This window comes from Maylandia zebra, linkage group LG2 (assembly GCF_041146795.1).
Source record: "Maylandia zebra isolate NMK-2024a linkage group LG2, Mzebra_GT3a, whole genome shotgun sequence".
In the NCBI taxonomy this organism is placed as follows: Eukaryota; Metazoa; Chordata; class Actinopteri; order Cichliformes; family Cichlidae; genus Maylandia; species Maylandia zebra.
The window spans coordinates 12,565,673-12,590,131 of NC_135168.1; the positions used below are offsets into that span (position 1 = coordinate 12,565,673).

General features: G+C 41.0%; 1 protein-coding gene across 2 annotated transcripts; it reads left to right on the forward strand.

Moving 5' to 3' along the window:
- The first annotated feature begins 247 nt into the window (after positions 1-247).
- Positions 248-22,136, forward strand: LOC143420817 (uncharacterized). Of its 2 annotated transcripts, none has more exons than XM_076889144.1 (4): positions 248-749; positions 16,325-16,430; positions 20,081-20,677; positions 21,003-22,136. In XM_076889144.1, exons 2-4 carry the CDS (start codon positions 16,413-16,415, stop codon positions 21,693-21,695), a joined length of 1,308 nt encoding a protein of 435 aa, XP_076745259.1. In that variant the 5' UTR covers positions 248-749; positions 16,325-16,412; the 3' UTR covers positions 21,696-22,136. The 2 variants fall into 2 exon arrangements, with proteins under 2 accessions (XP_076745259.1, XP_076745263.1); XM_076889148.1 differs by lacking the exon at positions 248-749 and adding an exon at positions 7,266-7,359.
- The last annotated feature ends 2,323 nt before the right edge of the window (positions 22,137-24,459 follow it).

Genomic DNA, 24,459 nt, shown 5'->3' on the forward strand with positions numbered 1-24,459 from the left:
CCGAAAATGTTGTTTATTGTCACCATGGTTACCCACGTTAATGTGAATGGGAGAGTTAAGGCGGTCCGCCAAAGTTATTTATATGTAAACACGGGAGAAAACCAGAGGAGTGTCCCGCGCGACCGCACCGCGAGCCCGCTCGTTAGGTGGAGCGCTCGTGAAGCAGAGTCAGTGCGCTCCTATGCTCTGTGCAAACGTGTTGTAATGCTCCAATCAAATCAGTTCTGTGAGATGTGAATGTTAATAGTTCTGTTAAAGTGACTGAGTAGATTAGCTAGTGTAACACAAGCACTCTGAGCAACTCTGTGTAGCTAACAGAGGCATTCATGGGTTGATTCAACAAGCTGTGTTTCATGATGCACTAAATAGTGATTTTGCCAGTAAATTACTGGAGGGAACAAATGTAATGTATTTACCAATGCTGTTATTGAATAGAACTGTTTAGCCAGTAAGACACTGCAGAAGACAATGTGATGTGTTTATTGATATGATAAAAGGATGTAGCTGTTATGGAAAGAAGTGTGAACTTGAGAAACTGAACCAGTTAAAAAGAGTATATTTCACTGATGTTGTGAAATAAGTAAATGTCATTGATGTGAATGAGGAACCAGCTGAACAGTATATTGAAAGCTCATGTTTAGTGTTTTATAGCATTTATTTGTGTGAAATAAATCAGACTCAGACACGTTCTGGAGGAAAGCAGAGACGCATCGTGTCTTCCTTACTCTGCTCTTCACCTGCTTTTACAGGTAACATATTTGTCATCGAGGTCTTCATCCTTGGGACCCGTAACATAGTAACTTCTTCATTGTTATACTTCTATAGTTTTCCCATTTTGTGAGCTGTGGATGTGGAAAGTGTCTCAGTGACACATCCACATGAAAACGGCGTTACCTTCGTTCATTTGCACATCAAATGAACGAGCTGTTTGAACTTTAACGTCACAGCTGATGCTTCGATACTCGAACTCAAGAGTTCAGCTTCCACTCAGAGGTACAAGTACACACAGCAAAGATAAACGTGTACACAAGGTGGAACCCACAAGTGCACAGCTCCGACCAGAGATGGGAAGTAATCCGATTACTTATTTCAAGAAACGAGTAAAGTGAGGGATTACTATTGCAAAAAAGGTAATTAGATTACTGTTACTTTCCCGTAAGCACGCTGCGTTACTGCGTTACTAAAACCGCAGCTGTGTGCAGATGAACAATGGATAATCTATCGAGTGTGGAGAGAGTGTGAGCGTGCAGCGTTTAAAGCGTGGAAGCACTGACCTTACTTTGAGTTTGACTCTGTAAAAAGTGACAAAAACATTAGCATCTGCTGTTCACTGCGTGGGAAGACAACATGCTCACTCACTATGTGTTAATGGGCATGCTTATTTATAACTTTGATAAAATGTCATAAAAATAATTCCATGCCAGCTCACCATTGGTGATCAGGTAGTTTCTGTTCCAGTTCCAGTCCCATAAATCATGAAGTTTGCTGCCAGAAAAGCTTCAAATCTCCTTTGAAAGCTGTTTGTGGTCTTGATTGTGGGAGCTTCAGTTGTCTGACTCCAGCTGCCACACAGTGCTCACTGATATCATTTGCAAAAACCCCAGTGTGACAATATTTATCAGTGAAGCAGAAATCAGGAAATGACGACTTTTCTTTGAACATTTGCTAAGGCTAAGCTGTGCTTTCTACCACAGTTGGGAATTTCCTGGTTTACAACAAATTATTGTGTCAACACCGCATAAGATTTCAAACTACAGGAAAATCACTGGAGTTATAAGAGGCAGACAACGACACACACACCACATGCATGCTGTTGCTATTTATTGTGGATTAACCTGTCAAGGGCAAGAACAAAATAATTCTGCCTCAAATACAGGAAATCATAGCTTTCCTGTATTTCCTCCATTGTTGGCATGCTGGTTAGTGCTGTTGCTCCACAGTAAGAAGGTCCTGGGCTAAATTATCCATGAATGTAAACGGCTGTGTGTTTCTATCTGATAGACTGGTGAGCTGTCCAGGGTGTACCCTGCCTGGTAACCTATCACTTCAGGGTTATTTCCCAGCCCTGCTGCAACCAGGATAGAGATAGGAGGATGGTAGTTGTTGTAGACCCATTCAATTTCAATTGAAGGATTAAAATGTTCCAGGAGCTCAACTTACTCCATCTGAACATGTTTCAATCGTGTTTTATGAACACAACATGCAGGTTTACTGAATATGAAAAGGTTGTGTTGATTTAACTCAGTTGTTTAAGTTTCTGCCAAAGCAAAACCTTTGTGTGCAACCAGTGTCCACTATTGAATCAAGTAAATCCAACATGTTTTTGTCAGTGCAAAAGGAGTTACGGTGCCTGTATTCCTGCACAATATTGTCCCGGGAGGGAGGAAAACTATCTGGTGAAGTTTTGGTTGATTTTTGGGTTTTGCTTGACACTAGGTTGATTTTATCAGTGAGGTTTGGATTGTTTTCTTTCTCTAAGAGAGAGAAAGATGGTTTTATGCTTGGACATGTTTGCAATGGGCCCCAGTATTTGTTACTTTATTAGTATTTTATTGGTTGCGTTTGTTTGTGCTTTTGTTACAGTGCACTGAGATAAGAACATCTGAGAGGTGTGATCCACCGGTGGTGATATTTTAGTATTTTGTGAGTTCCCGATTTAACAAATCAGCTCTTTAATCCAGACCTGAGAGGTTGAACTTTAAAGCGCTATAAAATATTCTTACTGGAAACAGTGGCAAAGTGTTTTTCTCCATGATTATAATGGGCTTGGGAGAAATTCACTTATATGTGACATTGATCACATGAGAAGTCCTGAGCCTAAAAGGATTGCAGCGAGTCAATCCAGTCCAAAAACAAGGAGCTGTTTTCCTTTAAAATGATGACGTCATCTTGCTGGTGATGGAGGCTCGAATAGGCTGCGTGTCAGACTCCATTATCAGCAATATCTGGTATGAATGTGTGTGGATGTATGCATGTGACTGGACTGTGACGGACTGACGACTAAAAGTTTAACTGACTTGATACTGAGACAAAAACGGTGCCGACTTTAGGATTAGTGAATGTCCACAACAATTCACCCAGCCTGTAGAAGAAGGGTGGAGGTTTTGTCTTGCTTTGTTTGTGCAGGAGCAGAAGGATGACAGAGACTAAAGGGGGAGGCTGTAGCTTCACATGAGTGTGAGCTGCAGACTGAACCCTTTGGTTGCTAATGTTGAGTCACTGATGTTTGCATTAAGAAAATTGTGTTTTATTAGCTGTGTTTTAATTAAGGTATCACATTATATTGTTGGGAATGTTAAATGCTAAAGTGAAGAAAAGCTTTGATTTCACTCATGACTGAACATGTTATTATTAACCATAGCAGGCCACTGTAAAGAGTCAATTAACTGTTATAGAGGAAAAAAGGCCAAAAACTCTGTTAATACCTATGAATAACAGGCAATGATAGACTTGTCACATTCAAAATAGAGATATGTAATAACAAACACAGGTCCGTGTCATTTAGGTTCTCCATTGAAATAGTCAATCATTTAGAAAAGTAGAATATATATATATATGTCTCAACGCTGTTTCTCAATAATATTAAAAACCTAAAAACTATTGTTGTGGAAGATAGAAGTCACTGTGACAGCCCTCTGACTGTGGAGGACGTTTGTAATCCTATTCCTGCACTTAAGGCCAACAAATCTCCCGGCACAGATGGTTTAACTGCAGAGTTTTATGAATCATTTTCTAATCTCCTGGCTCCGTTCTTACTGCAGCTTTTCATAGGAAGTGTAGAGAATAACATCCTCCCTCCTACTCTTACTCAGGGTCTCATAACACTTATTCCAAAGCCAAACAAAGACTTACATCTTATTGATAATTGGAGACCCATCTGTCTGCTCAATGATGACTATGAGATTATGGCTTTAGTACTTGCTAACAGAATGAAAGAGTTCTTGGACACAATTATCGATGAGACACAATCAGGCTTTATGAGAAACAGACACCTTTCTAAGAACATGAGACTGGTTTTAGATCTACTTGATTACTCTGATTTGGTATCTGACTATAGCTTCATTCTCTTCCTGGATTTTTAAAAGGCTTTTGATACAATTGAACATCAATTTATTTTCCACTCTTTGGAAAAATTTGGCATTTTTCTGTAAAGCTATCAAAACCTTGTACACGAATGGCAATAGCTCAATTAAAATGATTAAGACTCCACCCCGAGATTTGACCTGTTATACAAGGAATCAGCACAGCTGATAAGGAGCTCATCATCAGCCAGCTAGCTGATGACACCACACTCTTCTTGAAGAATGCAAATCAAATCCGTCCAGCCCTTAGTGTTATTAGTGATTTCTCTGAGGCATGTTAATACTTTTAGCTATTTTATATCCATAAATCAATGGCGTGTCCAGCGGGGTGTCCAGGCCACCCCCCCAACCAGACTGGCCACCCCAGGTGCCACCCCAAAGGTAAAACAATAAAATTCAATCAAATATCAAATGTACGATTATGTTTTCACGGTGAAGCTCAGATATCCGAGTCTAAGTGAATGCAGCATCGGCTTCTGCGCTATGCGCATCACGTTAGCAAAGGTAGGCGAGCCAAGCACGAAGGACAACACTGCAGGAAACAATTTTTCGGTGAAAGAAAATGAGGACAGAATAAATGTCCCGGTAAGTAATATTAAGTTTGTTGAGTTTAGTAAACTTCGGTGAAATTAGAATCCCAAGGAAAAAATAACACTTAAAGAATTTTTGCAGCCGTCGAATATTTCAGACAGTATGCTACTGAGGGCAGCTAACATAAGAGTTATGAGTTATAAGATGCAGGTCGATGTGTAAAAATAACTCAGTTGTTTGGTGGTGGCTATGGCGGGGCTTCCACAAAGGCCAGCAGGTGGATGAGGGAAGGGGAGGCAGGAGGAGAGACCCGAGGCAGCCGCCAGTCCGAGTGTCAGGTGAACTGAACTTCAGGTAAGAAGTTATGACCTGCAGTCTATCTGGGTCAGATATAAACTAAGTTTAGGTGGAGTTTATTTTCGTTGTGCTGACTTTTTACCCTCAGTTGCAATAACTCGTACTGCGTTCTAGCCAGCTTGATGGAGTTTTTATACAGCTGGGTGGGTGCTATGATGTTACTGATAGTGAACTTTATTTTATTCATGCCAACGGCTCCTTAAAAAAATGGAATGGTCCCTCATTCAGAGAAAATATTACACGTTTCGTATTGAGCTGAGAAGAGACGCAGTTTGTCCCGGACTTTAGCTAGAATGGAAAAAGACACAAAGCTGGAGTTATTCTGTCGTTACGCTGCACAGCTGCCTCTTCTTCTCTCATTCTCTCACCCTCTCTCTCCTGCTGCTACTTCAATCATGAAACTGATCAATGATCAGCTGATCGGCTTTTCTCTCTCATTTATTTATCGCCCACTTTGCTGGGTGATGTCGGTTTGTATATGTGGTGAGAGGGAAACATGAAGATGAAACCAGGAGATGTCCTTACTGAACCATCAGAGCTGAACAGGTGATGGAGAAACAGGTTTACCTTTTAGGTCACATGAATGAGTTGAAGGGAAGTTATGAACTGTTTCTGAGAGACAAATAACACCAGGATCCTTTTCTATGTAGCTGACAGCTGGTAACTGTGCAGGGGTGGATCTAGCAAATTTTTGCCAGGGGGCAGGTAGGGCATTAACAGGGAAAGGGGGCACAAAGAAATACTTTTCTTTCTTATTCTCATTTAAAATATCTAGCTTTTATTAAATAATTATCTGAATCTTACAACCAAAGTTTTTATCTGACGTAAAATGTATAGAAATCATACATATACCAACAAAACTGTACATCACTGTCACAACAGCATTTGTTTTCATTCAAAGGCTTTATGGCTTTAATACCTGGTGGGCCGGTCTCTAGTCAAAATGCCCGATTTTCTGTACCGGTCCAGTCCTGCAGGTTAATACTGGCAGTGTCACCATGCCAGCTGACTGTATTTCATCATCAGCCAGTGTTGTTCTTTATCAATATTACCAAAGTTTACCATAAGGCAGCATAGAAAGTATTTACTTGCTTTCAGGTTTTATTCAAATATTAGTCTTTTCAGTTGTTTCCCCACTTTTTCCCTGTTTCAAAATCAAACACCAGTTTGTGAGAAGATTATCTTCTTTTTTTAACAGGCAAATAAAGTTTTACATTGGCATTGGCTAATTTGTCAATTGTTTGCTACAAATGTTCGTATTTTAATATTAAAAAATGTTTTTGCCCAAAACATATGTGCACTATATGTCAGTAAAAACACTATGCAAATATTGCTGTCCTTGAATGCTGAGTAAACACTGACAAAGCACTGATTGTATCTCTTGTACTTTATCAACGCAGTATCTAAAAACTTTGCACCGGAGTGGTTAAAATCTCATTCTAATAAGCGTTAAAAGCGCATTCGGTTATTAGGTTTACAGGATTATTGAATTATGGTTAATGGTTGGTAGAATTTTTTTTTAAACATTATCTGCCAATTACATCTGCCACCCTTCTCCAAATCTGTGCCCCTACCTGGCCCCCCCAACAAAAATTTTCTAGACACGCCACTGCCATGAATGTAAGTTTATTAATAAAACACCATATTTCTGCCGTTTTATAAGGATATGAATTGTACATACAATCAATTTCAGACTCAACCAACAAAAAGCCTCTCAGAACAATATTTATATTGTAACAGTTGCTATTGTAATGCAGTGTATCACCACATGGCGGCGCCTCCTGTCTCACGACTGGTGTCACCCCCTTTTTGTTCTTCTTCGCACTCCTCCTGTAATGGATGCTCCCGTGTGTACGCGGACTAGTGTGCTCTTTAGTAATGTGTGGTAGAGGTAGCACTTTTATTTTTGATATTGTAAATAAATGAGTACTTTTTGGAAAGTCAGAAGCTGTTGCTCATTCGCTATCCACCTGCACACCTCCGCGGCTGGCTTCATCTCCACTGCACGTTACAACTGGCGCCCGAACTTTTTCCCCTTGGACTTCAGACAATTTTTGCATCCCGCCGAGGATTCTTCTCTTCTAGCACGTGAACTGTCTCGGAAATCCCCCCAGTTTTGCGGACGCTCGGACGTTTTCTCCAGCCATGGCCGCAGCCTCAGCTCAGGTGGGACCCGACTAATTTCTGGATACCGTGGTGTGCCGCTGCTCCGCTTAGGAGAAAGAAAAAGAGAGAAGCTGACTCCGCGACGCGAATGGACTCCGTGGATTTGTTATTTGTTGTTGCTTTCGTCTTCTAAGGATTAATTCTTCTGTGGAGAGCCTGGACATGAACATTTCTGCTGGCTTTTCATTCCCCTTTCCCTCTGCTGAGACTGACTGTAGCACATGTAAGTGATAGCTTGGCCGACTACAACCGTTGGTGCTGGTCTTCGGCTCAGTATAACGAAACGACTTAAAACTAATCTTGCATTGAGCTCTAGTGTTGCAGACATGCTATTGTAATAACATGGTTCTGATCACTCCAGTCTAATTTCAGTTGTTGGGCGAAATTTTATATGTGGTTTTTCTAAATTTAATCTTGAATGCATTTTTGCAGTTTTGTCTTTCTAGTCTGACCTAACTGACTCTTTTACTGCTATATCAATAACTGCGCTGTGCCCTGGAGCGGCTTAATTTTTTTGAAATCGCAATGGCACACTGCCCAGACGACTCTGACTCAGACATGGAACTTACCTCGTTACCTATGATAGGTTTGTAGCTTGAACCCATCCGCTGGAACGTTGGAGACAATATAATTACACTGCAAAGCAAGACACAAGTAGGCAAGCTTCTTCATGTTTCTCGTGCACGGGAGAAAACCGGACAAAGCGCCGTCCCTTCGCTTAACCCCAGTTGCTCTCGTCCGTTCTCCCGTACCACTGTTCTTTTATTGAGGTTACATGAATATGCATAAGTTCATTAACATATGACGTCTACATACAAACAAAGAGTACCTTGCCTGTGTATGTGGGTGTGTGTGTGTGTATGTGGGTGTGACCCTGTGTAGACTCTGGTGCTAGCTGGTGCCAGGACGTCTGGGTCCATCTAACAAAAGGCTCTTATACTTAAACAGATATACGTGTGCTTGCTATACCATAAATCAAAGATAAACTCTCCTAGGGAGTGTGATCCATGCCAGGACACTGTGCAGAGGAATGTATGCACCCCCCTCTACACAGAGTTAATACAGACCTCTTTTAGGATGAGACATCCTTTCAATCTACCAATGATTATATACTTCTAAGCATATATGAGTAAATGTTTCTAAGCATAAATGACAATCAACAATACAAAATCTAACATTCCCCCCTTTTTGACGTTTATGCTTGAAAAGTCCCCAGTTACGAATACCTAATGTCTGACAGTTTCAATGCAAACATTGTTATATTCAGCATATGTCAAATCACCCTAAATTACTGAAAAAATACACAGTTTAACAAATGTATTAGCGGTTATCCCTAGGGATGAGTACCGGTGTCCGGTGCCATGATTGCACCGGTTCTGACATAAACGGTAGTAACCAGACCGAAAAGCAGCGCACATTTCGGTGCTTTATTTCGGTGCTTTTTTTTCCTGAGCTGTGATACACTTCTAGCCAATCATTTTACGTTTCCGAGGATAGTAGGCGGGTCCAGGTACGTACGTTCTTTTATGCAGAGCTACAGATTAAAAATGCCCAAGGCAAAGCGGTCAAAAATCTGGCTGTACTTCACAGCAAAATATGCAAACTCAGCAGCAACAAGTGCTTTAAGCTGATACTGTGATACTGTCAAAGGAAGTAACACCTCGAATCCGATGAAACACCTGGCGACGCATAGCGTTTTTTTTTTTTTAAAGCCGAGAAATGCGCCGTATTGGATGGCAGCAGCAGCCGTTCTTCTCTGCGTGAGTAGCTTAATGTTGTTCGTGTGTAATTTACATTGAGTAGGCTAACCACGTTATTACATTAATGCATGTAAGGTGAACTAGCAAACATCATCATAGCTACATGCGGCTGTCTTCTTGTTTGATGACAGATACTCCCTTCACCCTGGCCAAAAAAGCTAAAACGACCAAAGAAAAAGTGGAAAACGGCTAAATATGAGAGGTTTTTGGACAAAGTTTGTATTTTTTCCATTGTTTAAGCACTGCTTCCAGCTAAGAGTGATACCATATATACCCCATAGCTGCAGAAAAGGCTAACATTGTTATCTTTTTACAAAAAACCAGCTGAATATGAGAGGTTTTTGGACCAATTTTGTGTTCTCCATTCTTTAAGCACCGGTTCGAGCACCGTTTGAGCACCGGCACAGTTTCAAAAGTACCGATTTGGCACCGGTATCGGATAAAACCTAAACGATACCCATCCCTAGTTATCCCATTCAGTGATCTCATCTCATGGCAAACTGCATCCTACAAGCAAACAAAGAAATTGTTAATTTAATAGTGAAAATAAGAAAGTAACATTTTCAAAACCATCTCAGCTTGGTGGTGTTTTCTCTGGGTGTGCAAATCACATGTCTCTCTGCAGAGTGGTTTGAGTTCTGCAGGGCGTCATGAATGTCTCTTCCAGTTGTTTCCATCACTGTCCATAGGACCAGAGTCCGAATGTATGTAGAATAAACATTCAAACATACTAGTTAGTTTTGTTGTTTGTCAACATGGGTCTCAGCTATTTCCAAAGCTGCAGACCTCTCAGCACTCTAGTTTTATGGCCTCTACCAACCCCCACCACCTCATTCAAGCCTTCGTCCTGTGAGGGGGATATTTATGACTCCTTCATTGTCCACGCTCTGCAGAGAAACACCTCTGTGGAAAGGGTGCAGGGTTCCGTTATCTTACTGCTGTTGTGATCCCAGCAGTCTTCAGGGTATCATCGTATTCACAGTACAGTGGCACAGCATTAGGTGATGTTCATAGGAAACTGCTGTCATCACCACCATAGCTTCTGGTTCCTGTGCTTTTCACAGAATCATGATGTCATCATCGAACTCCTTCTGCGCTGTCGATGGAGCCTGGCACGCTCCCGTCATCCCTCGAGTTTTCCTGTCCCTACGCTGCTGAAGATGATCTCTGATCCTCCTGAAGTCTCTCTCCTGGCCTCAGCTCCCATCCTGTGGACGATCCTCTTAGGCACTCCTTCTCGTCATGGATAGTCCTGATTTTGGGCCTGCTGGATCTGTCTCAAAACACTCAGCTTCTCTGCCTTCCTCCTGGTTCTGCTGATTCAGCTGTCACGCCTGGCACTTGGTTGCCCTAGAGTTGATCAGAGGCTGGAGGTTGAAGTGCGAGCTTACCCTACGGGGGCTCAATCAGCACTCCCCCCTCACCACCGAAACAACCAAGTGTGAGATTTCTCTATTGTGCTGTCTTGAGGGTGCTGGGGTTTCCTGGGACCTCGACCTCTTTGCAGTGGCTCTGATAAATCCAGGAGGGTCTCTCCGCTATTTTGCAGGCAGTTTCATGGTCCTTGCTGTGGCTCCAAGGTCTGATCTCATGCTGGGCCCCAACCAGCTTGACCTTTGACCTCAACCACTGCCTGGGCTATGCCTGGAATGTTTCTCGCTTCTCACTGCTGCACCTGTATTTCAGAAAGACTTCTATTTGGAGAGCATGTCAACAATCATCAAACCACATTCTTTAGTTCAGTGAACTTCACTAATAGGCCATCAAAGCCTCATCTGAACATGGATGCACCACTTGCATAGATTTAATACTTGTAAATAAACAGCTAATCACACAAATCACTGTAACAATAATAGTAAACATTGTTTAATGTTAATTCTGGACCCCACTTCTTGACGCATGGACAACCATGCGTCAACTCACCAAACCAGGATCCCTGTCTTAAAAACTGGCTCCACCAGGAGCCTGCATACAATAAAATCAACTTCACTCTTATAAACAATATATCAGAAGAGTAATAAGCATTCAACATCAGCAAGACAAGTGTCATGTGCAGGTTTTCTCAAATCGGGAAACTACAATTATTTCCCTAATTTGCCTCAGACATGGATCATCCCATGTGCTCAGTTAACATTAATGTAATCAATGACTTCTCTTAAGCAAATTCACTCCACTCATATATCCCTATGGGCTCAAAGTGGCCAGCTAAGAGCCCATATTCAACTTTCCCATAAACACCGTAACCTCTTATTTGTTTTACTCATGTCACTTGACCGCTTGTGCCGAATCCTCCACAGCATTCTCAAAGAAACAAACATTAGCAATACACATTGACTGTGGTCAGACGGAGGTCAGACACAGGTCAACAGGTTCCAGAGGTGCCATAAAAACACCATAAAGGTAGCCAACCCTAGCTGTGGAAAGAATGACAGTCACATATAAACCCAGAAATCCTGTAGTAGGAAAACATTAACTAATCCTCTTATAAATCACATGATCAAACACATGATTAATCATCTGCTGTAAAAAGAAATGTAAATGTTAGCGCTGCGCAGGTGTGTACACTTTCTCACAGTAATGTCTGTGAGCAACACAAGTTAGTGGATGACACACACATAGTAAATTCACAGACAGAAAAGATGGCATTTAAAAGATTAAATCGTCATGCAACCGCGAATGTTGCTGTCATCTTTCTGCTCCTGTAACAAAAAACACATAAATTCATCCACCCTTTTGTCCTGTCTAGGTGGAGGTTAACCTTGAGTCGTGGTCATGTCCTGTCAGCTTTTACCAGTCAGTCAGTTTGTTCTTTATTTCCATTCATTCATTCATTCTTTGCTGATAGTGGAACCTGTCGTCGCATTTAGTTTCCACTTCCAGCAAAATGACGTCATTTCAAAAAGAAAAAGAACTTCTAGATCGGATTACCTTGCTGAATCCGGTTTAGGCTGGGACATTCATTTAATAATTGTCCCAAATAAGTGGCTTTCTCCTGAGCCCATTTTAATGTGGAGAAAACTCACTTGTAAGGCTTTCTCGACAGGTCGTATAGCACTTTTAATTTCTGACGTGCAGATCTGCTTAAAGAAAAGAAATGGACAAACAAAATCAGTGCCTGTTCAAAAGATAAAATGAAAAATAACAGAGATTATCAAACAAAACTTTCAGTGCACTGTGAAAGTATCAAAATAAAAAGGCCTTGTTAAGTCATGACACAAACTCCTCATCTCAGGAGGGTAAATCATACCATTAGCATGGTTCATCATACCATCATACTAATCGGCAGGCTCGACTTCACAACAGAAGAAAAATCATCAGCTAGATTCACTCCAAGCCAACCATCAGCTGCACAACACACACATAAGCCTAATGTGTCTTATTAGCTATGAGTTTAATCACCAGGTCTGTGCTCTTCACTCATTTAGGCCACAGATCTATTTTATTCAATTTTCCTTTTCCCTTCATCATAAAACATGTGACATGCTGTCATGCACCTCATAAAAGAAGTTTGTTCTGACGTATTCAGAGTTGTGTATCTAGATACAGAATTCACTCGCACATCAAAGCAGGAAACTCAGTGTTTTAGAGTCTCCACTCAACACAACAACTCCAACACATCTCATTCACTCGTGCTAGAATTCAGTCACCTTTCATTAATCTAAAACCGATCAACTAATTTGCATATCAGCTATTAACCCACTAAGTTGACAGGACAACAGGAAAGCATGTTCAAAATAGTATCACAAAAATAGAATTTCCCTCATACAGTAAATTACTTGCTGCATTAATCAAGCAGGAAGCTTCTCCCAATTTACCATTTTAACACTAAATTTATTGTCTGATCACTGGTTAGTCAAACCAGGATCTTTTTTCCCCCACAAAGGTTAAATTGTTGTCCTGCAACCTAGAGAGTCAATTTTTTTTTCTTTAGGATAAATTCAGTATTTGATAACAAGTGTCTGCTAAGTTGACACTATTTTACACTGATGAAAGATAACAAGCTAATTTTCATTGCATGGGTGTTTGTGTTATTAGGCAGGTCTAATGCATGTCTGTGGAGCTGCATCTCCAGCAGAGCATGTTCTTAAACCTGCCTTTCCTACACACTTCTCTGCTATTATTTAATCATTTCTTAACTAATGTGCTATGAGTCTTCATGAGTTATTTTGTGTTTGGAATTGTTAGTAGGGTTAATGCATGTTCTGCTTGTTTGTGTGATTTTGTATGTTTCTATTTGTTTCAGACTCCGTCTCAATTTTCCAACTTAAGCAGTCAGTTTTCTTTTCCCCAGGTTTGCTAACCCAAATTTTGATTTCCCACATTTAATAACAGCATTCCTCTGTGTTTCCACTTTCTCTCACTCTTTTGTCATCTCACTCTCTTGTCCTCTCCCACTTTCAACAGTTCACAGCCGGCAGTTCTCCTTCAGCTTTGTCCTGTGTTCAACTGTCTCTTCTTGCCATTTTACTCCACAGGTGGCAAATGTCAAACTCCAACAGTCTCCTCAGTTCTCCTCAAAAGTTTTCTTCACATGCATAGTGAAGTTGCAGCTTGTTGGAAACACAGTGCCATTCATCCGATCAGGCAGGATGATGGGTTTGCTCTTCTTCTCTGGTGCTGTTTGTCCACATTGCTGCTGCTCACTGGGACTTTTTGTTCAGGACTTTGCTGCTGTCTCTTTATCTGCCATGTTATTGCTTTGGAGCTGCATTCCTTGTCTTCAGGGAGGTGTGAGCTTGCTTGTGAGGTTGAGAAACACATGGTGCTGTAAATAAGTCAGCCAGAAACTTGGCCTGAACGTTTCCAATGATGTTAAACTATAACTTTCTTCCGACCGCTGCATGTGGAAAATTGATTCAGGTCTGCTTTTCACCTGAAAGTGACAAACTAAGACATGTTCATTATCATCATCACTGCTTAATCAACACATCTCTCTCTCTCTCTGTGTTTGTGTGAACAATCCTTTCTTAAAAGCAGAAAATGACATTGTAGTTGTTTTTCGGCTGATCAACACAAAACCTTTTTCCTATGATTATTTTTCTTCGTCTACAATGTAATTTGTCTCTTTTTCACTCTTTTTTTTCCCTTTACAATAGCTTGTGATCCGCAAAATCACTGCTCTCACTCACAATCAGAGGCAATTACTTTTGCACAGTGCACAAAAACACTGTGATGTCAGACACATTCACACTCACTTTGTCATCTGCATAAATAAATCATATGGCTGGAGATATGTGCCATGGTGATCCATAGGCATGATCACACGTTTATTTAATTATTTTCAACCCAACAAAACAAATAAACAAAAACATGATGCTGATGCTATGAACACTCCACACACATGAGTCAAGATGCAGGAAAACTGCGCATGGAAACGCTGCACACTCCAGTTATCATATGTCTGTGAAGGTTCTCAGTCATCCAGGTCATCGTAGTCAAAGGAGCTTGCAAAGAAAAGCGTCTGGACTTCTTTAAGTTGCTTGAAGACGTTTCACCTCTCATCCGAGAAGCTTCTTCAGTTCTAAGGTCAAATGGTGGAGAGTCCCAGATATAAACCTAGTGGGAGTGACCCCGTGACCCCCACAGAGGGACAAAAGGACCCCCTGATGATCCTCTAATCACCTGAGCCAAGGTGTGAAATTGGGTGTGGGACCCAATCAGCCAGAGTTTCGTGTGTGTTAACACACACCCAGGAGTTGTTTGCTCAAACACTCTAAGAAATATCTGTGCTGTTAACACAGTTTCATGCTTCAAGAGACACTCTTTAAAGCCTCGTGCTTTGGCACAAACAGCTGGCTTTTCTTTCTCCCTCTTTTCAATGGCTTCCATCGTCAGCACTACATCAACGAAGAGGCCATCATCTGGTTTCCCAAAATGTCCAAAGATTTTCTGGAGGGCATCATGCTTGGCCCACCACCGTGTCTCACCTATTGGACTGAGGCGTCTGTGTCTTGTGTTTTCGGTTTGTTTCTCCCACAGATCAACCCTGTGATAGGACTCCTTGATGAACACAGCTATGTCATTAAGTAAATTAAAGAGTGATCCACTTTCAATGACACTTTGTGTTGTGTCAGCAATCACAAGATTAAGTATGTGTGCATAGCACCACACATGCACATGAGTTGGAGACTGGGCAGTCATAAGTGCTGAAAAGCCTTTGTACTGGCCCTGCATATTTGAAGCACCATCTGTTGCATTCCCAATGCACATGGCCTTGTCTAGATTCAGATGCTCTAAAACTCCGGAAAGCAAGTTTACAAAGTACTGCCCCGTGGATGCTTCGCACCTCACTATGGAGACAAGCCTCTCCTGCACAGACTCAGTAACATACCTGATGATTACTGAACACTGATCATAACCTGTGATGTCTTGGGTTGTGTCTAGCTGAACAGAAAACATCCCAGCTTTCTGGACATCACTGGCGATGCTCTCTTGAAGGAGATGGCCAAGTGCATCAATCACTGAGTTGACAGTTGTTTTGGAGAGTAGGGTGATGAGAGATCCTCTACCTCTTGATCCACTGGTCTGATGCAACTTCTTGCTTTTTTCAATGTAGTCATTCAAATGTTCTCCAAGGCACATATCATACTTGCCTAATAACACAATCAGTTCCAGAAAGTTACCATGATCGATGGTGTTATCACCTAAAGTGTATGCAGCCTCATTCTCCACATGCCTATAGCTGAGTCCCCTCTTCCCAAGTACTTTGATCACATCCACTATACGCTCTAAAACTTGCCGTCTCTTTTTCACTTGTGCTCTGTGAGCTGACAACTGACTGCCAGCAAACAAGCTCCTGATGTTGCCTTTTGAGCACCTTAAGAAAAAAGCTTCAGCACAGGTCTGGTGTGTATTGCTCTTTTCATGCTCCTCTGTGCGCAGATGTATATGTCGCCAGTCACTCATGCCTGTTATAAATGTGCTGGTGTCAGTCAGCCTTGCAAATGCCAGACACACAAAGCAGAACAATAAATGGCGTTCTTTGCAATAAGTAAGCCACTTCCTGTTGGTGCCATCTTTACAGCTGAACACCCTCATCACAACTGCACTGCTACTGTTCTGCTGTGGGTGGTAATCTAAGAAGGCCTGTAATATGGCAGGTTCAGGGCGAGCAAAGTAATCGATGCCCTGGCTCTCTCTCTCTTGCTCTTCCATCTCTCTCTCTTGCTCTTCCATCTCTCTCTCTTGCTCTTCCATCTCTCTCTCCTGCTCTTCCATCTCTCTCTCTTGCTCTCTCTCTTCCTTTTCCTAAATCCCTCGTTTTGCACAGTCCCTGGTATCAGTGCTCAAACCTTTTGTGTTTGTTTCCAACAAGTTGCCCACCTCGGGAAACAAAAATGTGTTCTTTTACTTGTCAGATGAACATATGAGACACTTTGACTCTTCAGTGCAGTGTGGAGCCTAACAAAGATCTGTTTTGTGTCCCAGCTGATCAGCAGGAGGAGGAGAGTCTGACGGAGCAGCAGAGGAACATTTTCAGCTACTTGGACTCAGCTCAGCCACTACAGAGGAAACAATGAGCTCAACACAGAAGGTGACAGACAGAGCAGGACCATATGACCAAAGATATTTATCACCATATACATTTGAACATTTGCCATAACGATGTAGCTGACGATAGAATTGACACCAGACAAAATACTTTACAGCTGCACAACTTTATTAAAAACCCATCAATGTATTTTCACTGAAACAAGCAGCTGTTGTTTATGTGCATTAAAGTTATATAAAAATGTAACAGTGCAAATGCAAATTCCTCGCTGACAGTTTAACCAAAAGGCGTTTCCAGTGGAAACTGGCCGACACATCCTGAGCATAACCATGTATAATATCCACTAAACTTCAGAAGAGGTTATACAGTCGTGGCCAAAAGGTTTGAGAATTGCATAAATATTGGAACCTGGAGAAGTTGCTGCTTAAGTTTTTATAATAGCATTTTGCCTGCACTCCAGAATGTTATGAGGAGTGATCAGATGAACTGCATCGTCCTTCTTTGCCATGAAAACGAACTTAATCCCCAAAAAGCCTTACCACTGCATTTCATTGCTGTCATCAAAGGACCTGCTGAGACCATTTCAGTGATCGTCTTCTTAACTCAGGTGAGAATGTTGGCGAGCACGAGGCTGGAGATCATCATGGCTGTATCCCGATTCAGGTTCTGCAGCTTTAAAGTCCTCAAGGGCCGCGTACTCAAAGACCTCTAAGGCCGAAGTGCGAGGCTCGTAGGCTCGTGAAATGGGACGTCTAGCCTCCGTCGCGCTGCCCAGGTTGCCTAGCAACCATGATACTAACAGCTGGAAACGTTTCATACAGCTTTGTTTGACAGAAATGAAGGAGAACATATTTAGTTCATTTGTTTCTACATGAGCTCTGTGTGATTTGATGAGTATCTGAGGCTGAGACCACAGGACTGTGAAACATGATTGTTGGGCTTCATTTCTGTGCTGAACAGTCGTTTAAGATTAGCTGTAAATAACAATTAGCTGATGTTGTTCATGAGACTAAAGTCATCTCACTGTGGTAATGTAAATATAATATGGCCAATATTATAGTTATTATTTTAATCACTTCACTCACAGACAAGTATCTGTGACAGTGTGTATACAGATGTATCATATATAAGGGACAAATATTGTTCATTTAATATGTTGGTACTAAATGTGGCTCAATGCTTACATATATGTGTAAAAAGCAAATGTAGGAGCTGTGATAACTGTGTCTGATAGAATGAAGAGTAGACTGATATATGAAATATTCCTTTATTGGGTGAGAAAATCAGACCATGTCATAACTGCTGTAAGTCACACAGAATAGATATCAGAGCCTTAAACAGGCTGACTTCTGCTAAATGGGTCAAACTGGGCAGAAAGTCTACAAACACATAACATCCTTATAGAATATGATGTAACACTATAGATCAACTTAGCTCAGAATATATAAAGCATATAAACAGTTACAGCAATATGATGCAACAAACACAGCAGCTACTGATCCAAAATACTCAAAGCTTCATAGAACTGAAACCAACATTTATTTTTAGCTCCATCCTGCTGCTGATACAGACTTTAGGTTTCTGAACATTAAACTTCTTGCTGCCTTTCATAGTGTGTAACTTGAAGGCCCTGAGTACTTTCTCCCACACTGAAAACACTGGGATGATCACATTATTTGAACATTACCTAATAAGACTGATTCAGCACAGACAGTTATGTTAAACTTTCCTAGCAGTCCTTCACAAACAGGGAACAGTCTGTCTATTCCCTCCATCTGTCAGCAGCTGCTGGCTCTTCCTCCTCCTCTTCCTCACACACTGCTGAGTTTGTCCTGGTGGATCATCAGGGCTGCAAAGCCTCACAGATGATGTGCAGCAGTGGCTCCCTCAGTCTGTCCTCACTCTGGACACTTGCAGTCGTCACACATGGAAATCAAATGTGTGATAAGCTGCAGGATTCAAACACAAGTGTAACTTATAAACACATGTTCATACTTTTATTCCACAATCAGAGAGAAAGAAACAGAGAGAGAGTGCAGGACAGACAGACAGGTGACAGTCTCAGGTGTACACACTGCTACACAACAGCACCAGAGAAGCAGGATTTAGTGTTTGTGTTATTACGAGTGTAAACAAGAAGAGTTCCAGATGGTGCAGTGGACACATGTGTGACTGCTGTGATTAAAGCATCTTTCTTTCAGCTTAACGAGTGAACCGTCAGCTCGTTCAAACACACGTTAAAGTGCGTTTGGCTCGACACCACCGAACAGAGGCAGCAATATAACACAGCTAACATTAACAGTGCAGTGAATCCTGCTTGTGCCGTGATGTTCAGGACTGCAAACCGAGCAGCATCACTGACTTTCAGCTTGTTGTGTTTGTGGATATATGACTGACTTTAATTATCCACAAAATCATCACATTCTCTGTCAGATGAAGGTCGACTATTGAACGGCGTATATTTTAAAGGCTTTAAAACCAAGTTAACGCTGAAAGTACAAACATCACTAATGTCACATAACTCTGCCGACAAGGCATAGCTATGGCTATGAAATGCTCTTTGTGTATCACTTCTTCATTATGAAAGATGTCATTAATGCACTAGTAATGTCTCATCTGGAGTATTGTTCAATCATTTGGTCAGCAGCTAATAAGACAGATCTTAACAGACTTCAGTTAGTCCAGAATAAGGCGTCCAGATGTGTGAAGATGTTCATACTATACTAATATTGATCAAATGCATAATAACCTTTCTTGGCTTCCTGTACAGGCTAAAATATTCTATGGCTTACTTGTAGTTCTAAAGAAAGCAATTCTGTTAAACACACCACATTTATTCTGCTCAGCTGCAGTATCCAGATGAAATACATCATCATATTACACAGTTTTCAACAAGCTGCAATTTAGTAAATGCTCGAGTTAAAAGTAACGTTTTGTAAAACTGTTACATTTAGAGCAACTTTTAAGTGGAATAAGTTGCCTTATAAAATTAGAGAATTATTCAAAACTTCAATGAACACTTAAAAGCCGATTTACAGAGCTTTTAGTTGTTGTAAATATTGTAAGACATGATTTGTTTTTGAAATTTGTGTAATGTGCCTCAATGTTATTGATATTATTATTATTATTATTGATTGCTTATATTTGAACAATTGTGAAACCTCACTGTGGATGTAAGAGTGAAATTATGTGGATATCTTGAATCCACTTTATTGTGTAATATTTTATGTGAGTATTTGACGGAAGACGAGCAACATCTGTTGTGGAAGCTAACGGGGTTCCTTTAGAATAAACAAACATAGGATTTATTATCACTGAATAATTCTGTATAAATCTATACAAATTATAGAAATATGTAATAGGAAACAACAAAATAATCTAAATTATAAAATAGTGTGTGTGTGTGTGTGTGTGTGTGTGTGTGTGTGTGTGTGTGTGTGTGTGTGTGTGTGTGTGTACAATCAGGAGGGATGGGCATGATTTTAGTGTTTGAACAGTCATGAATTATCTTTAACAGCAGGTTGGATGTAATGTGTTAGAACTACCAGCAGGTGGGGATAAGAGACCTTTAATGTGTTTGGTGCCACGCTCCACCTTCAGGTTTAAAACTAGTGTTAATGGAGTTTGAAGGTTGAGTTTGTTCCACGACTGCATTTCACTCACTGCCTCTGTTTGTATCTCTGTCACTGCAGGACCAACATGGAGCCAGAAGTCAGCGCTCTCAGGAGGCCGACAAACCTCACAGAAGAAAGGGAGAGAAAAAACACACCTGTGACGAGTGTGGGATGGGTTTTACTGTGAGGGCTAAACTAAAACGGCATCAGGTCATCCACACTGGAGAGAGACCGTTCAGCTGTGACTTGTGTGGAAAGTCTTTTTCCTTGAAGGGTTACCTAAAAAAACACCAACTCATCCACAGTGGAGTTAAAGCGTACAGCTGTGATCAGTGTGGCAGAGCTTTTACTCACAGTAGCAGCTTACAGAGGCATCTAGTTACCCACTCTGGAATTAAGCCATACAGCTGTGACATCTGTGGAAAAACTTTCAGCCGGAGAGAGAACCGAAATACACACCTACGCATTCACACTAGACATGATGTGTACTGCTGTGAACAGTGTGGCAAAGAGTTTACAACAGACGCACAGTTACAACAACACATGTTTACCCACACTGAGGAGAGACCTTATCGATGTGACCTGTGTGAGAAGACTTTTAAATCTCCACGTTACCTGAGAGAACACCAACAGATCCACACCAGAAAGAGACTCTACAAGTGCAGCTACTGTGAGGTATGTATTTATATTGTTATCTTGTCATTTTAGCCTGACTGTTTGGAACAACTCTGCTCATTAAACTGTGTTAGCATGTTAGCAATTCTACTGCATGGAAAAGCAGCTCTGAGTGATTATTCAGATTTTCCTTTCAGTTATGATTTTAGTATTACTGTAGTATTATGGTGGTAGTATTGTAGTTATTGCAGCCCAGTAAACTGAGTGTGTTAACTGAAACAGTCAAATGTAGTTGGACGTCTGCAGAGATGCTCTTTATTTCAGGCGACGTTCAGGATACAAATGTTGAAGGACTGACTTACACTGTCTTTGTGTCTTTGTTTAGAAGCAGAGCGACACAGATGGATCCAGTTCTCAACCCTGTCATCACTGTGGTGGTGGGAAAGACTTTCATTGTGACCTCTGTGGAAAAACTTTCAGTCAGCAAAAGGCCCTAAAAGTACATCAACGTAGACACACTGGAGACAAACTGAAATACTGCAAAGAATGTGGGAGAAGCTTCACCACATCACATCGCTTAAAACGACATGAACTGATTCACAGTGGGGTTAAAAAGCACCTCTGTGATCAGTGTGGGTCATCCTTCACCACTGCAGGTCAGCTTAAAACACACAAACGAGTCCACACAGGAGAGAAACCACACAAGTGCAGACACTGTGAGAGAAGCTTCTCACATTCAGGTAATCGTAACATTCATGAACGTGCACACATGGAAGGAAACTACAGCTGTGACCAGTGTGACAAGAGCTTCAGGAATCTCAGTTCATACTCTGCACACAAACGATCCCACGTTACTAATAAACTGTTTCACTGTTACCAATGTGCCCAAACATTCACCTCATTGTCTGCTCTGTGCAAACATCAGCGTGATCACTCAGGGCTGAAATCACTCCCATCACTGGATCACAGTGAATCTGAAGACACAGAAAGATCCTCTGGTTTCTGTGTCAGACTCAAAAAGCTTGAGATCAGGCTCCACAGAGTTCAGATAGAATCATTTAAACTTGTGTTGAACTGAACTGGTTGCTGGGCTGAACTTCTACATAATACAGATCTACATGGGATCTTCTTTTCTGTTTTTTACTGAGTCAGTTTTGTCCTTTTTTCTCTGTCCTGGTTTTGCTCGTCTGTAAATGATTGAAACTCAGTCAAATAGTTCATTGTTCTCCAGCAAAACGTTTTGGAAACTCATGTTTAACCTTTAAAACTCTGACATGTTTTAGCACACAAGGCTTCATCGGGGAGTTCACTCATGATTGGACCATGAGAACAAAGGTTTTTAGTTCTTTCAAAGAGAGTCTTGGAGATGTTTGATGTTTCTGTTTTTCTGAAACCACCTGAAAGAAAAACTATTTTTCTTGCTTTATGTAGTGTGGAAGTTTTTAATGTTTCTTCATCTGTGATGTTCTTGAATGTGTTCACGTGAAGATGGTACAAATAAACTGTCCTTTCAGCTTTAGCTCCTAATTTATTCATTATTTATGGATGTAGCACAGCAGCCGTCTCTTGATTAACACATGGAGGGCTCGGGATCTGATGGTGTCGTCTCCCTAATTTGCCCACTCAGTAAATCTCACTCATGGCCAAGAAATTGAAATAAACCTTGTTTCCCTGCTGGATAGTGATCCACTGTAACTCTGCTCCTCCTTCCTGTTTAGGATTTCTGTGGCTGAAGTAAAATTCCCTCCATCCATCACTTATCCCAGCTAACCCAAAGTGAAATAAAGTTTTGCTCGTCTTAAAAAAGCATTACAATAATGGGCATTACCAATGCAAACTGAATGATACAAAAGATGAAAGAAGAGACTTTGATCAGTTAATAAAGCTCATGATCTGGATTCATTGTGGCTGCTACACAGATACTTCTGGGTCACTTCTCTCAGTTAGGAACCTTCCTCACCAAACTGACTGTTGGACCAAACCCCTGGTTTCATGAGAAATTGTTTCAGCCATGATTTCTCTTCCTGTATTTCAGAGTAAAGACTGAAGTGACAAATGGAAGCATGTTTAAAAAACACAATGTGAGAGAGACGTTGAGGTCCTTAGAAGTTACCCTGGGTTTTTCTGTCACCCTGCTAGATGTTACACACCTTGTTATTGGACTGATTTCTACTGCTGGACTACTCCTGCGGAGAGTATTGAGCTGTTATTGAGCTGCACATACGTTACGACCTGCTTAAGTTCGAGGTCACAGCGTCTGTAGAGCAGCTGGAACATAATGAAGTCTACAAGGTTAAAGTTTTCTCTTCAGTTATTGTTCTTTCTGCTGCTTGGTTTGATGGATCTGAGAGCTTTTGTTTTTATTATTGTTATTATAATTATCATTAATATTTTACTCTCTAGAAGCTTTAAAATAGTGTTTGTGTTTGAAAAAATTGATTTAAGAATTGAACAGAAACATCTGTCCTTCTGAAAATGGCCCAAAGGCACGGAGACAAAGTCAAAGGATGCAACCTGTAACTTTCTCTTCCTTCATGTCAGGACCATCATCCATGATTTATATAAAATGCATATAGCAACAGTAGCACTTTAGTTTGGACTTTATGATTTCTGTAACTGGAAAATATTATTTTGTTTAAAGACAGAAGTGACCGCATAGTTGCAACATCAAAGGGAAATATTAATTAATTAGCATCAAGTATATTTGTTGCTTAAGCGTTTGCACTATAACTTAAGTAGGATTATAACTTTTAAGGAAGGAAAGATTTCAGATATTTAGTTCACTGTTTCAGTTATTTTATATGAAATTAAAACATTTACGTTGGTCAAATATGATGCTCTAAATCAAATAAAAGTTTGAAAATAAATGATGTATTTTTAAATGCTGCAACAAATGTTCACAAAAAGTAACTATAATTAAAACCAGTTAAACAAAATCAAATGTTTGAATCATGCTTAACCAAATGCCAGGCTGCAGAGCTGAACCTAAAGTATACGTAGAAAGATTTCAACATCTGAGCAGTTTTTAATGTTTTTATCACATATAAATGTCACAGCAGTGGGTCCTGGCCCAATGCTTTGTGTTTTTGGTTTTCTTTGACTCTTGTTTTTCTTGCTTTTTGTTCTTCTTATTTATCAGGCTCTCAGTAATCTTAGTTCTCCCTCCCTCAGTGTTCATTTCAGCCTGTGTTTAGTTTCTGTTCCCGTGTCCCACGTTTCATCGTTTCATGTCGAGTCAGCCCTGTCTCTCTGTTTCCTGTGTCTCCCCAGTCAGCCCCGCCTCCCTCGGGCACTCATGTGTGATACAGAGTAATAAACCTGACTACATTTGCTACACTCTCTTTATTACCTGTTACTTTAAAATTCATACACTAATTATGTCTGCCCATCTCTCTAATGTGAAGGTCAAAGGTCAACATCCCAGTGACATAAGAATAATCCCAAAGGGGCAAAGGCAGCGGTTAATTTAGCACATTTAGCATTAAGGGTACAGCAAGGATATACTTTTACTTATTGTGGCAGGGGTGTGGTCTCTGGCCTGCTGCAGTGGAGGCTGGTGGCGGGACGTTGGACGGCACAGGTGAGGGTGATGGAGCTCATGACTCTCCCCTTTATAGTGACGGAGGAGACTGGCGTGGGGAAGCGTGTAGTGGAGGAAGCCGAGGAGAGAGCTGGTTTCTGGCTACAAAGACGGCGTCAAACCAGAAAAGATTGCTCGTGGTCAAATGTCAAAGGAGCTTGCAAAGAAAAGCGTCTGGACTTCTTTAAGTTGCTTGAAGACGTTTCACCTCTCATCCGAGAAGCTTCTTCAGTTCTAAGGTCAAATGGTGGAGAGTCCCAGA

Excerpts from the sequence above, each read along its gene's own strand:
- LOC143420817 (XM_076889144.1), top strand. Across the intron at positions 20,678-21,002 it reads ACAAGTGCAGCTACTGTGAG|AAGCAGAGCGACACAGATGG; the intron begins GTATGTATTTAT and ends GTCTTTGTTTAG.